The sequence below is a fragment of the Cucurbita moschata genome, unplaced genomic scaffold, assembly GCF_002738365.1.
Source record: "Cucurbita moschata cultivar Rifu unplaced genomic scaffold, Cmos_1.0 Cmo_Scf00038, whole genome shotgun sequence".
Lineage (NCBI taxonomy): Eukaryota > Viridiplantae > Streptophyta > Magnoliopsida > Cucurbitales > Cucurbitaceae > Cucurbita > Cucurbita moschata.
This window is the reverse complement of record NW_019268554.1, coordinates 1,820,823-1,833,173: the sequence shown is the minus strand read 5'-3', so window position 1 is coordinate 1,833,173 and position 12,351 is coordinate 1,820,823. Positions and strand designations below refer to the sequence as shown.

The following is a 12,351-nucleotide window of genomic DNA, read 5'->3' as shown; positions in this document are numbered from 1 at the left end:
TCCAAACCACCCAAATCCCTAAGATTCGACGCACAAAACAAAGGGTTTCTTTCCATCATAGCCCACATTCCAGATTCAAAAAGCAAAAAGAAAAAACGAAAAAAAAAACGGTTTTATAAAGTCTGTCAGACCGCCATGCGACCATCCATCCCCAGGCAGAGCAAACCTACCGGAGAACGATCATCTACAGCCGCATGGACCCTACCCGCAGGACCAAAGGGTCCACAAGCCGTTAGTCACGCTCTAGCCGTACAGCAGTGATTCATCCACCAGACAGAACTCACGGACACAGCTGTACAACCTATAGAACAGATCCTGTCCAAGTAAGGTCGTGCCCTGATGCATTCATCTTCCTGATTAAATACGCTTACTCTTATATGCCAATTTCCGATGTGGGATATTGACTGACTTGTTGACTTGGGCCAAATCAGCGGCTATAAATACCCATCAAATCAGCTAATTTAGTTTAGAAATACACAATCGCACACTACTAATATATCTTTTTATTATTATATTTCTTTTTATTTTTTACATAATTTTTCTGATTCTCAAAAACCTTCAATTTCTTCCCTAAAATATAATAATTAGTTCTTGTGATTTTATAAAAATTTCATATATAACATTAATTTTTAAAAATATCATCTAAAATTCTAACTTTATTTATCATTAATTTATTTACGCTACATAAGCTCGAAACATGGTTATTTAGTGAATGATAACCGAACATTTATCAGTTTAAACCTTCGACGTTCATAAATGTATCAATTTGTAGCCTTATTTACCTTTCGGAAGCTTATAATTATATCAATTTTCAAAGCTTTCACAAGTAAATATCAGTATCAAAATTTTGGTATAATTATTTGAAACAGAAACTGGGATGAACAACATGACGTCAAGAAACTCCTTCCTCAAGTAGACTTTTTATGGCAAAAAAAAAAAAAAATCAAAGAAATAATATACCACAGGAGAAGAGAAATACAGCATTCCTGTGAAAAATTTACAGTAAACACAAGAAATCAGCACCTACCCAACTGGATATAGCATAACTTATTGATCACTAAGAACAAATGTGCATCTCAGACCACGTCCGATGACACGAACATCTTTTCTAACTTGTTACTCGAAAGAATTTTGTTCGGGTCCAATTCCCGTCGTGCCTTGTTGTATTCATCGACAGGAAACCGTTTCCTAAGTCTTGCTTGAAGGGCTGCAAGCTCATCCTTGTCCTTTGGAACCTGAGAGTACATTCGTTCAAACACGTCAACTTTTCACGCCATTTTGCTCGGTTAATCGTTCGTTATACTTCGAGGTAGTTTAGAAACAAGATTTTGAAACTGGGTACCTCAATCTTAGCCCAATGTTCAAAGGCAGAATATTGATCCCACAGCAGTGTTTGAGTGAGGTGTCTGTAGTGAAAGAACTCCTCTGTTATTTCCTTTCTCTGGCGTGCGTCTGAAGTAGGCAGGTACATTATTATTCCGACCTGTTCGCATCAAATGATCCTTGATTAAATGCACAACATAACCAAACAACGAACCACAGTCCAGTTGACCCGTTTAGAAGTAACTGGTTCGAGTTGACCCGTTTAGAAGTAACTTTATGACACTTCATTTACTTTCACTACGTGTAACACCCCGTGCAGATATTATCCTCTTTGAGCTTTTCCTTTCGGCCTTCCCTTCAAAGTTTTTTAAAACTCGTCTACTAGGGTGTGGAAACCTCCTAGTAGACGCGTTTTAAAAATTTTAAAAGGGAGCTCGAAAGGTAAAGCCAAAAGAACACAATATCTGCTAGCGGTGGGCTATGTCTTGAAAAATATCTCATGCTTATCCCTTTATGCCGAATAGCCCACGTACTCGAGGACATTCCCTCTAATCTAATCTGCAAGAAGACTTTGCATATATCTAAATCATAATCTTACTCTAAAAAACGACGATGAACTATAAGTTATTAAGTTCTAAGATCTTGCAGGGTATCTCTAAACATTCCGCTTTCTCGCTGCACGAGTATAGATTCAAAACTTGAAAGAGAGAAAATACAAAGATTGATGTTTAGAGTTTACCCAAGAGAATATATCATCCTCAGCTGAGCTTGAAGCTGGACTCATGGGGCTCTTGCTACAAGCAGTCCAGCGCTGCTCAATGGGAGCAGGTGCAGGTATGTTTTCTTTTTCAATAAGCTGCTTTAATTCCTCTATGTATTCAATGTCCTTCATGTTAGGTTTTGCAAGAGTACCAGCAGGAAAACAAGTCTCGGAGACCCATTGTTGGCCACCACAATCAAAACCTAAAATTTCGTCGCTCCATCCGACTCGGTATCCTTCCGACTTCCTCCAGAATTCAGCCTCTGCTTGATTGACTTTCACAACATGCTCTTTGTTCAGAGGATCAAGGGCAAGTAGTTTGTCACGCAACTCAGTAAATGAAAACTCATTTATATCTCTTTCATCACTAGCACTGCAATTATCAAGCAAGCAATCAGATGAAATGAATACTACTTCGAACAAAATTTTAAGTTCATGATAAAAAAAAATGAATATCAACCAAAACAAAGGAATAGAAAGTGATTTAAGAGAATAAACGTAACATCTCAAGCCCACCGCTAGATATTGTCTTCTCTGGACTTTCCCTTTCGGGCAACCTCGAGGTTTTTAAAACGCGTATGCTAGAAACAGGTTTTCACACCCTTATAAATAATGTTTCATTCTCCTCCCCAACTGACGTGGGATCTCACAATCCACCCCCTTCNGAACAACATGACGTCAAGAAACTCCTTCCTCAAGTAGACTTTTTATGGCAAAAAAAAAAAAAAATCAAAGAAATAATATACCACAGGAGAAGAGAAATACAGCATTCCTGTGAAAAATTTACAGTAAACACAAGAAATCAGCACCTACCCAACTGGATATAGCATAACTTATTGATCACTAAGAACAAATGTGCATCTCAGACCACGTCCGATGACACGAACATCTTTTCTAACTTGTTACTCGAAAGAATTTTGTTCGGGTCCAATTCCCGTCGTGCCTTGTTGTATTCATCGACAGGAAACCGTTTCCTAAGTCTTGCTTGAAGGGCTGCAAGCTCATCCTTGTCCTTTGGAACCTGAGAGTACATTCGTTCAAACACGTCAACTTTTCACGCCATTTTGCTCGGTTAATCGTTCGTTATACTTCGAGGTAGTTTAGAAACAAGATTTTGAAACTGGGTACCTCAATCTTAGCCCAATGTTCAAAGGCAGAATATTGATCCCACAGCAGTGTTTGAGTGAGGTGTCTGTAGTGAAAGAACTCCTCTGTTATTTCCTTTCTCTGGCGTGCGTCTGAAGTAGGCAGGTACATTATTATTCCGACCTGTTCGCATCAAATGATCCTTGATTAAATGCACAACATAACCAAACAACGAACCACAGTCCAGTTGACCCGTTTAGAAGTAACTGGTTCGAGTTGACCCGTTTAGAAGTAACTTTATGACACTTCATTTACTTTCACTACGTGTAACACCCCGTGCAGATATTATCCTCTTTGAGCTTTTCCTTTCGGCCTTCCCTTCAAAGTTTTTTAAAACTCGTCTACTAGGGTGTGGAAACCTCCTAGTAGACGCGTTTTAAAAATTTTAAAAGGGAGCTCGAAAGGTAAAGCCAAAAGAACACAATATCTGCTAGCGGTGGGCTATGTCTTGAAAAATATCTCATGCTTATCCCTTTATGCCGAATAGCCCACGTACTCGAGGACATTCCCTCTAATCTAATCTGCAAGAAGACTTTGCATATATCTAAATCATAATCTTACTCTAAAAAACGACGATGAACTATAAGTTATTAAGTTCTAAGATCTTGCAGGGTATCTCTAAACATTCCGCTTTCTCGCTGCACGAGTATAGATTCAAAACTTGAAAGAGAGAAAATACAAAGATTGATGTTTAGAGTTTACCCAAGAGAATATATCATCCTCAGCTGAGCTTGAAGCTGGACTCATGGGGCTCTTGCTACAAGCAGTCCAGCGCTGCTCAATGGGAGCAGGTGCAGGTATGTTTTCTTTTTCAATAAGCTGCTTTAATTCCTCTATGTATTCAATGTCCTTCATGTTAGGTTTTGCAAGAGTACCAGCAGGAAAACAAGTCTCGGAGACCCATTGTTGGCCACCACAATCAAAACCTAAAATTTCGTCGCTCCATCCGACTCGGTATCCTTCCGACTTCCTCCAGAATTCAGCCTCTGCTTGATTGACTTTCACAACATGCTCTTTGTTCAGAGGATCAAGGGCAAGTAGTTTGTCACGCAACTCAGTAAATGAAAACTCATTTATATCTCTTTCATCACTAGCACTGCAATTATCAAGCAAGCAATCAGATGAAATGAATACTACTTCGAACAAAATTTTAAGTTCATGATAAAAAAAAATGAATATCAACCAAAACAAAGGAATAGAAAGTGATTTAAGAGAATAAACGTAACATCTCAAGCCCACCGCTAGATATTGTCTTCTCTGGACTTTCCCTTTCGGGCAACCTCGAGGTTTTTAAAACGCGTATGCTAGAAACAGGTTTTCACACCCTTATAAATAATGTTTCATTCTCCTCCCCAACTGACGTGGGATCTCACAATCCACCCCCTTCGGGGCCGAGCGTCCTCGTTGGCACTCGTTCCCTTTTCCATTCAATGTGGAACCCAACCCCCCCCCCCACCCCCCACCCCCAATCCACCCCCTTCGAGACCCAACGTCCTTCCTAGCACACCGCCTCGTGTCCACCTCCTTTCGAAATTATAGATAACGAAATACTCAAACAGAAGACGGCACTAACCTGTATTTTTTAAGAGATTCCACGTAGAGATCACGAACATGCTGTATGGCTTCATCACTGGTATATTTCGGTTGAAATTTGGGAGGACCTCTCCATTTTGAGATAGGATTGCAAGTCACAACAACAATGGCATCAGTGTAAGGGATATACAGGTATTTCACATGCTTATTGTCAGCCAACAATTTCCTGCAAAGATAGAGAACTTCAGAACTTAGACGGTTCACTGACAAAATAAATCAAATTATATCACAATACACTATCATTTCTAACTGCAGTATGCAACATACTATAGAATGGCATAAAATAAACAATCAAAAAGTACATAATTACTTGTGGTTCTTCTTGATGTCTTTCATGTTCGAAATATACGTGTGTTCCACAAGTTCCTGTCTCTCAACGCACTGGAGGGTTACTTCAGCGACGACTCCAAGGCCGCCAAGACCACAGCGAGCTAGATAAAAAAGCTCGGGATCTTTCTCTCTGGAAATCTCTATAGTACCCTTGGCTGGCGTGACCAATTTCATAGCAATAACCTGCTCATCAATGGGAGGCAATTTTGCACCAGTACCATGTGCACCGACCTAGAAGCATAATCGGCTCAGCTCAAGAAAAAACATGACAATCAAAATGTCATATTTCATGCAATATCAGGATCTCCACCTTGTGGAGAGGAGGATTGGAAACATTTCATTAAAGAAACCAAAAGACAGGATGATATGTTCTTTTAGTTACAAAATCAAAGGAGACTAAAAAAGACTTTTCATAAAGAATAAAAACCACCAAACTTTCATCTCATCCCACATGTTATTGGCACCTAAATAATCAAATCTTTTTTATGAATATCCTAACTTTTGTTGAGGACAAATAAAAGATCCTCGAACCTACCACGACCAGCATCCGCGGGAATAATCCCACAAAAGGTGGATTATTACCCCGTACAATGTGAATACAAAAACAAAGCCCCAACCAAAAGGAGTCAAACTAAAATAAAAAGGGAATCCAATTAAGCAACATACCTAAAGAAAAATAACTAGTCTAATCGATAAATGTTCACTTGATACGCTATGTGTGGCAACAATTTGATCGTCTCTTTCGAACGAGATATGTTTTGTCTCAAAATTCACCTCTTGAATGGTACTAGCACTACTTCTAAGCTCGGACAGCCATTAAAATCATATCCATGACAATTCTATCACAAGGAGAAATACAAAATACAAAATAAAAAATACAATCCAATCAAAATAGATGGGAAGCTAGCAAGATCAAATTTCTTCACTGCAAACAAACTAATTTACAGCCCTGGACAGACAACTACTCATATTTATCCGACATACAGCCATGGCATTGAAGTTCAAGTGTTCAAAGTGATCAAATGCAGCACACAATCCAACATAGTACTTCAATTAGCAATTGAACAACATCAAAACCACAGAAATCCTCATAAAATAACCTGAATGATGCCACCGATCTGCTGCTCCCTGATAGAAGCAAAATTTTGCAAAGTAAGCCCATACTCCTTGATTCCATCGACAAGCTGCTGAACCCTTATTCCCGCCTGAACCCTAACTCTCTTCTTCTCCTTATCCACTTCCAAGACCTCATCCATCAACGCCAAGTTCACCATCCCCATCCTCGACAGTCCAATCCCATTAGGCGAAAGCCCCGACCCAACTGGCCGAATCCTAGCCTTCTTCACATTAGACTCCTTCACCACTTCCTCAAGCTGCTCCAAATTCTCCGGCTGGTGAAACACCCTCGTAAGAACCTCGTGAGTTCCACTCCAATTGGACACAGTATGAAGATCCTCGGGGAGAGGCGCATATCGGAAGATCTGGGCCTTCTTGTGCTTGGCGTTTTCGGGGAAAGGGAAGGAGTAGTAAGTGGCGGCGCCGCATAAAATGACTAGGGCGCCATAGCCAATGTACTTGCGGAGCTCGGACTCGGAAGAGGACGACGGCGGTGGAGGAGAAACAGTGGAAAATTGGCGAGTGGGATTTAAAGGGGGTCTGGAAATGGCGACGGTGGGTGGAAAGTGGGGACGGCGGTGGTGGAGATGAAGGGATCGCCGGAGAGAAAGAAGCCTGAGCATTTGATGGTGTCTGGTGGAGTGGGTTAAGATCGATTCTTCCCGGGCTTATACAGAAAAAGGTCTGTAAACGAATTGAATTGACCAGTTGGTAGCCGAAATTGGAGTTGGAGGATATGGAGACTTTTGGGGGAGAAAGAGACAACAGGTATGTATGCGCTTATGGCAAGCGTCTGTTTTAAATGGATATTTGAGAGTTAATTATATTAAAGCTAAATTAATAAAAATACTTCTAAACTAAATGGGCTGATTTGATGGGTATTTACGGCTGCTGATTTGGCCCAAGTCAATAAGTCAGTCATGTCAGATATCCCACATCGGAAATTGCCGAATAAGAGTAAGCGTATTTAAGTTAGCAGATGAAGGCATCAAGTCACGACCTTACTTGAACAGGATCTGTTCTATAGGTTGTACAACTGTGTCCTTGAGTTCTAAGGAGACAAGAACCATAGTCTGGTGGATGAACCACTACTGTGCGACTAGAGCGTGACTAACGGCTTACGGGCCCTTTGGTCCTTGCGGCTGTAGATGATCGTTCTCGGATAGGGTTCGCCCTGCCTGGGATGGTCGCATGGCGGTCTGACAGACTCAAAAACCCTTCTTTTTTCTTTTTTCTTTTTTCTTTTTTCTTTTTTCTTTTTGAATCTGGAATGTGGGCTGTGATGGAAGAAACCCTTTGTTTTGTGCGTGAAATCTTAGGGATTTGGGTGGTTTGAATGATTAGAAGTATCGGAAGAAACCCTTTGTTTTGTGCGTGAAATCTTAGGGATTTGGGTGGTTTGAATGATTAGAAGTATCGGAAGAAACCCTTTGTTTTGTGCGTGAAATCTTAGGGATTTGGGTGGTTTGAATGATTAGAAGTATCGGAAGAAACCCTTTGTTTTGTGCGTGAAATCTTAGGGATTTGGGTGGTTTGAATGATTAGAAGTATCGGAAGAAACCCTTTGTTTTGTGCGTGAAATCTTAGAGATTTGGGTGGTTTGAATGATTAGAAGTATCGGAAGAAACCCTTTGTTTTGTGCGTGAAATCTTAGAGATTTGGGTGGTTTGAATGATTAGAAGTATCGGCGTTCTTCTTTCTTCTTCCGTGTTTATTGAGATTTTGGGATGAATTTACGTTCGAGTTATGGGAATGGTGGAGAATATAATATGGATGCTCCTTACCTGTTTGATGAAATGCCTCACACACACACCTGCTGCACATCCCTTCTTCATCTTCTTCTTCTGAGTGAAGCTTATCATTAAATTCTCTTCTGCTCAAACATGCCACCACTCTGTTTCAAATGGGTCTCTCTCTGGGTTTGCTAAACAATGGGCAACCAATTTTCATGAGGCAGTTGGGAGCTTTTGCTTTTGCTTTTAACCCAATGAAGGCTACTTTATGTCATCATCGGCAACACAGCTACACTTGCATCTTAATAATTTCATCTTGTTACTTAAATCATACACACAACTTATAATCTTTCCCATAAAAATGTATGTAATGCTTTCTTTTACTACTTTCATGATGTATAGTTTCTATATTGTATTTCTAAGTGTACAACGGTTCGAGAGAATCATGTTTACGCTTGCTTGGTAGATATGAAATGCCACAAATGTACTACAATAAGGGATGCAACCAATTGTCAACTTCTCCCACTTAGATTTTGTAGTACTATTCAGCTAAATTACGTCTATGCCAGACTTGAATTGCCTCAAAATGTACTAAAACGGGGATGCGATTACCTGTTACTTAAATCATACAGCTACACTTGCATCTTAATAATTTCATCTTGTTACTTAAATCATACACACAACTTATAATCTTTCCCATAAAAATGTATGTAATGCTTTCTTTTACTACTTTCATGATGTATAGTTTCTATATTGTATTTCTAAGTGTACAACGGTTCGAGAGAATCATGTTTACGCTTGCTTGGTAGATATGAAATGCCACAAATGTACTACAATAAGGGATGCAACCAATTGTCAACTTCTCCCACTTAGATTTTGTAGTACTATTCAGCTAAATTACGTCTATGCCAGACTTGAATTGCCTCAAAATGTACTAAAACGGGGATGCGATTACCTGTCAAATTCCTCCTTACCCAAAAATTTATATATTATTTTAGTCTCTCGCGTTGCCTTTTGCTTGTTGTCAATCAATGTCTTTTGTTTGGAGCCCTATAACCATTTTTTTAAATGATTCTCCTCAAAATGGGACTATCGGCTTGAGCATAAGTTGTTCTGCCACCTTATGTGGCACCATCCTAGATTGCCTTAAGTCACTCCTTGTGGAAGCGAGTGTCTATGATCATGAAAGTTCTCTACTAGGAAAGGTGAGATTGTGACACATTGCATCGTGTGAGAATTAAATGCAGCATTAACTAATTAATTATTATTTTCGTCTGACTTTCTTGTCTTGTTTACTTTTCACAGCTTCGTTTTACTTTCGTAATCAAAATTAAAGAGGAATCATGTTGGACAGTACACTAAATCTAAAACTAGAACAGCCACCATTGTCAAACTCTTTTTAAGCAATGGAGACATCAAATTGAGCGAGCGATATTCACTCCTATTATCACCGCCATTAATTGGCAAGTATGGGGCCATGCCCCAAGTGGGGACACGCCCAAATCCCCAATCTTCTCCAATTCCTCCAATTTCCATCTCTTGGAGAAGAGTGGACGGCAGCGTCAGTTCATCAATTGGCCACTGGCCACACACATTCCACATCTCTCCAATCCACTGGAACCAAATGGAGCTCCTTCCGCCTCCTCAGGTTCGCCTCAAAGCACACGCATCTTAATCTTTAACACCGATTTCCATTGAATTTATCCTGTTTCTTGTTCAGTTCTTAAGGGTTTCTTGAAAATTTTGAAAACCCCTTTTGGATTCCTCGTTTTACTGCTTATACTTGCTTGAGATTTCTGGATATTGGGTTTCTGTGGGGATTCCCTGAAAATTCTGCTTGTGGTTGCCCTGTTTAGTGTATTTTGTTTAGGGTTTTGGGAGATTTGTGCTGAAACCCATGGATTCTTTGCTTAAAATCAATACCAAATATGGTTTTATGCAACCATTACATGGGGTTTCTGAAAAATTGAACGGTTTGAGGAGTACGAAGTTTCATAAGATTCAAAGGAAAAAAGGGGGTTGTGTCAATGTGAGAAGCAGTGCTCTTTTGGAGCTTGTTCCTGAGGCCAAGAAGGAGACTCTGGAGGTTGAGCTTCCCATGTACGATCCGTCGAGAGGCCTTGTCGTCGATCTTGCAGTTGTGGGAGGTGGCCCTGCAGGGCTTGCTGTTGCACAGCAAGTTTCAGAGGCAGGGCTTTCAGTTTGTTCAATTGATCCATCTCCCAAGTTGATTTGGCCTAACAATTATGGAGTTTGGGTGGATGAGTTCGAGGCAATGGATTTGCTCGACTGTCTCGACACGACATGGTCCGGTGCTGTCGTGTTCACGAATGAACAATCGACGAAAGATCTTGGTCGACCTTATGGGAGGGTTAATAGAAAGCAGCTCAAGTCAAAAATGTTGCAAAAGTGCATTGCCAATGGTGTTAAGTTTCATGAAGCTAAAGTTGTTAAAGTTATACATGAGGAGTTTAAATCTTTGTTAATTTGTAGTGATGGTGTGACCATTCAAGCTGCCATTGTTCTTGATGCTACTGGCTTCTCTCGATGCCTCGTTCGATACGATAAGCCTTACAATCCAGGCTACCAAGTAGCATATGGGATTTTAGCCGAGGTCGAGGAACATCCGTTCGACGTTGACAAGATGGTGTTTATGGACTGGAGGGATTCACATTTGGATAACAATATGGTTTTGAAGGAGAGAAATAGCAAAATTCCCACGTTTCTTTATGCGATGCCCTTTTCGTCGAATCGAATATTTCTCGAAGAAACTTCTTTGGTAGCTCGACCGGGACTACAGATGAGCGATATCCAGGAAAGAATGGATGCAAGATTGAAGCACTTGGGCATAAAAGTGAAGAGCATTGAAGAAGATGAGCACTGTGTCATTCCAATGGGCGGACAACTGCCTGTTCTTCCTCAAAGAGTCGTTGGAATCGGAGGAACGGCGGGGATGGTGCACCCTTCGACGGGATATATGGTAGCAAGAACTCTAGCAGCAGCACCTATTGTTGCCGGTGCAATAGTTCGGTGTCTTGGTTCGGATGGACGTTTCAGGGGAGACGAGATATCGTCTGAAGTTTGGAGAGATTTATGGCCTATCGAACGGAGGAGGCAGAGGGAGTTTTTCTGTTTCGGGATGGATATCTTGTTGAAGCTTGATCTAAAGGGAACAAGAAGGTTATTTGATGCATTTTTCGATCTTGAACCTCATTATTGGCACGGTTTCTTGTCGTCTCGACTGTTCCTTCCCGAGCTGATACTCTTTGGACTTTCCTTATTCTCGCACGCATCGAATGCCTCTCGGGTTGAAATCATGGCAAAAGGAACTCCGTCTTTGGTAAACATGATCGGAAATCTCGTAAAGGATAGAGACTAAGATGAATATAGAGTTCTTTGTTGTAAGCTAATCATCATACTGATGAACTTGTTCATAAGTTTATGAATTTGGTATAGCTTATAGCCACCATCTTCTTAGCATGTTGTTCTTAGTTCACACCTTATATAGTTTATCATAGAAGAGAAGTTCTTCAAAACTTACCTATCAGTGTATATACTCTTGGTGTCGGCTTGAGATCAATCTTTCTATGCACAAATATTGTTATCTGTTTTAGCCCGTTATGCATAGTTGTCAGCCTCACGATTCTAAAACACATCTACTATGGAGAGGGTCTAGTCCTACTCCGACTAGTACCTCGCAATGATTGACTCTAATACCATTTGTAACAGCTCAAGCCAATGGTATTAGAGTCAGACACCGCGTGGTGTACCAGCGAGGACGTTGAGCCCCCAAAGGAGGTGAATTGTGAGATCCCACATCGGTTGGAGAGGGGAACCAATGATTCCTTATAAAGGCATAAAAACTTCTTTCTAACAAATGCGTTTTAAAAATGGTGAGGCTGACGGTGATATTTAACAGGTCAAAGCGGATAATATTTGCTAGCGGTGGGTTTGGGTTGTTACATCTAGATTTCGTGTTGAGATTTTTTACTATGCTGTTAAACGCGTACAAGATTGTGGAACTACTTCCCAAGCTCACGTGCTTCTTTGAAAGACTTGTTTAGATCATCTTTAAGCATGGCTTAAATCAACATCTTTCACTTGAAAATGGAAATCCATTCCACTTCCTGGTTTGGTAGATTATATTAGGAAACACATTTTGAACGATTCGTTGTAACATTTGGTCTAACAGATATATTTAATACCAAATGCACCCGACAACTTGAGTATAGTTGGTTAAGATATATGGGTAATGCGACAATATATATAAAAAAAAAATAAGTAATGGAAAGTGATTATATATTTTAAAAATCAATTAATTTAAAAAAAAAAAAAAAAAAAAAAAAAAAA

At 40.1% G+C, this 12,351-nt stretch overlaps 3 protein-coding genes, 1 long non-coding RNA gene and 2 other non-coding genes across 6 annotated transcripts in view; 2 read left to right on the top strand and 4 right to left on the bottom strand.

Annotated features, from left to right (window-relative positions):
• Positions 1-119: 119 nt before the first annotated feature.
• LOC111432581 lies at positions 120-333 on the bottom strand. The gene has a single exon (XR_002708659.1). It is a non-coding gene; the product is annotated as a Plant small nucleolar RNA U3 (small nucleolar RNA).
• A 743-nt stretch (positions 334-1,076) lies between these two features.
• Positions 1,077-2,913, bottom strand: LOC111432372 (L-galactono-1,4-lactone dehydrogenase 1, mitochondrial-like). Its single transcript, XM_023069221.1, has 4 exons — positions 2,897-2,913; positions 2,063-2,456; positions 1,343-1,483; positions 1,077-1,235 (listed from the first exon to the last, which is right to left on the bottom strand). Exons 1-4 carry the CDS (start codon positions 2,911-2,913, stop codon positions 1,077-1,079), a joined length of 711 nt encoding a protein of 236 aa, XP_022924989.1.
• On the bottom strand, positions 2,762-7,073 carry LOC111432481 (L-galactono-1,4-lactone dehydrogenase, mitochondrial-like). The gene is made up of 6 exons (XM_023069385.1): positions 6,253-7,073; positions 5,133-5,383; positions 4,803-4,988; positions 3,932-4,325; positions 3,212-3,352; positions 2,762-3,104 (listed from the first exon to the last, which is right to left on the bottom strand). Exons 1-6 carry the CDS (start codon positions 6,889-6,891, stop codon positions 2,946-2,948), a joined length of 1,770 nt encoding a protein of 589 aa, XP_022925153.1. The 5' UTR covers positions 6,892-7,073; the 3' UTR covers positions 2,762-2,945.
• Positions 7,074-7,263: 190 nt separating this feature from the next.
• On the top strand, positions 7,264-7,477 carry LOC111432580. Its single transcript, XR_002708658.1, has one exon. It is a non-coding gene; the product is annotated as a Plant small nucleolar RNA U3 (small nucleolar RNA).
• A 46-nt stretch (positions 7,478-7,523) lies between these two features.
• Positions 7,524-12,351, bottom strand: part of LOC111432495 — a 6,089-nt gene continuing 1,261 nt past the window's right edge. Inside the window, exons 2-3 of the long non-coding RNA XR_002708648.1 lie at positions 12,094-12,095; positions 7,524-7,562 (exon numbers count right to left, since the gene is read on the bottom strand). This is a non-coding gene — a long non-coding RNA (uncharacterized LOC111432495). The remainder of the gene's footprint in view (positions 7,563-12,093; positions 12,096-12,351) is intronic.
• On the top strand, positions 9,424-11,570 carry LOC111432483 (lycopene beta cyclase, chloroplastic-like). The gene is made up of 2 exons (XM_023069390.1): positions 9,424-9,649; positions 9,858-11,570. The coding sequence occupies exon 2, from the start codon at positions 9,899-9,901 to the stop codon at positions 11,378-11,380; it is 1,482 nt and encodes a 493-aa protein (XP_022925158.1). The 5' UTR covers positions 9,424-9,649; positions 9,858-9,898; the 3' UTR covers positions 11,381-11,570.

Excerpts from the sequence above, each read along its gene's own strand:
- LOC111432372 (XM_023069221.1), bottom strand. Across the intron at positions 1,484-2,062 it reads AGGATGATATATTCTCTTGG|GTCGGAATAATAATGTACCT; the intron begins GTAAACTCTAAA and ends TGATGCGAACAG. Across the intron at positions 1,236-1,342 it reads AACATTGGGCTAAGATTGAG|GTTCCAAAGGACAAGGATGA; the intron begins GTACCCAGTTTC and ends ATGTACTCTCAG.
- LOC111432481 (XM_023069385.1), bottom strand. The coding sequence starts at position 6,891 with ATGCTCAGGCTTCTTTCTCTCCGGCGATCCCTTCATCTCCACCACCGC. Across the intron at positions 4,326-4,802 it reads GAATCTCTTAAAAAATACAG|TGCTAGTGATGAAAGAGATA; the intron begins GTTAGTGCCGTC and ends TGATAATTGCAG. Across the intron at positions 3,105-3,211 it reads AACATTGGGCTAAGATTGAG|GTTCCAAAGGACAAGGATGA; the intron begins GTACCCAGTTTC and ends ATGTACTCTCAG.
- LOC111432483 (XM_023069390.1), top strand. The coding sequence starts at position 9,899 with ATGGATTCTTTGCTTAAAATCAATACCAAATATGGTTTTATGCAACCA.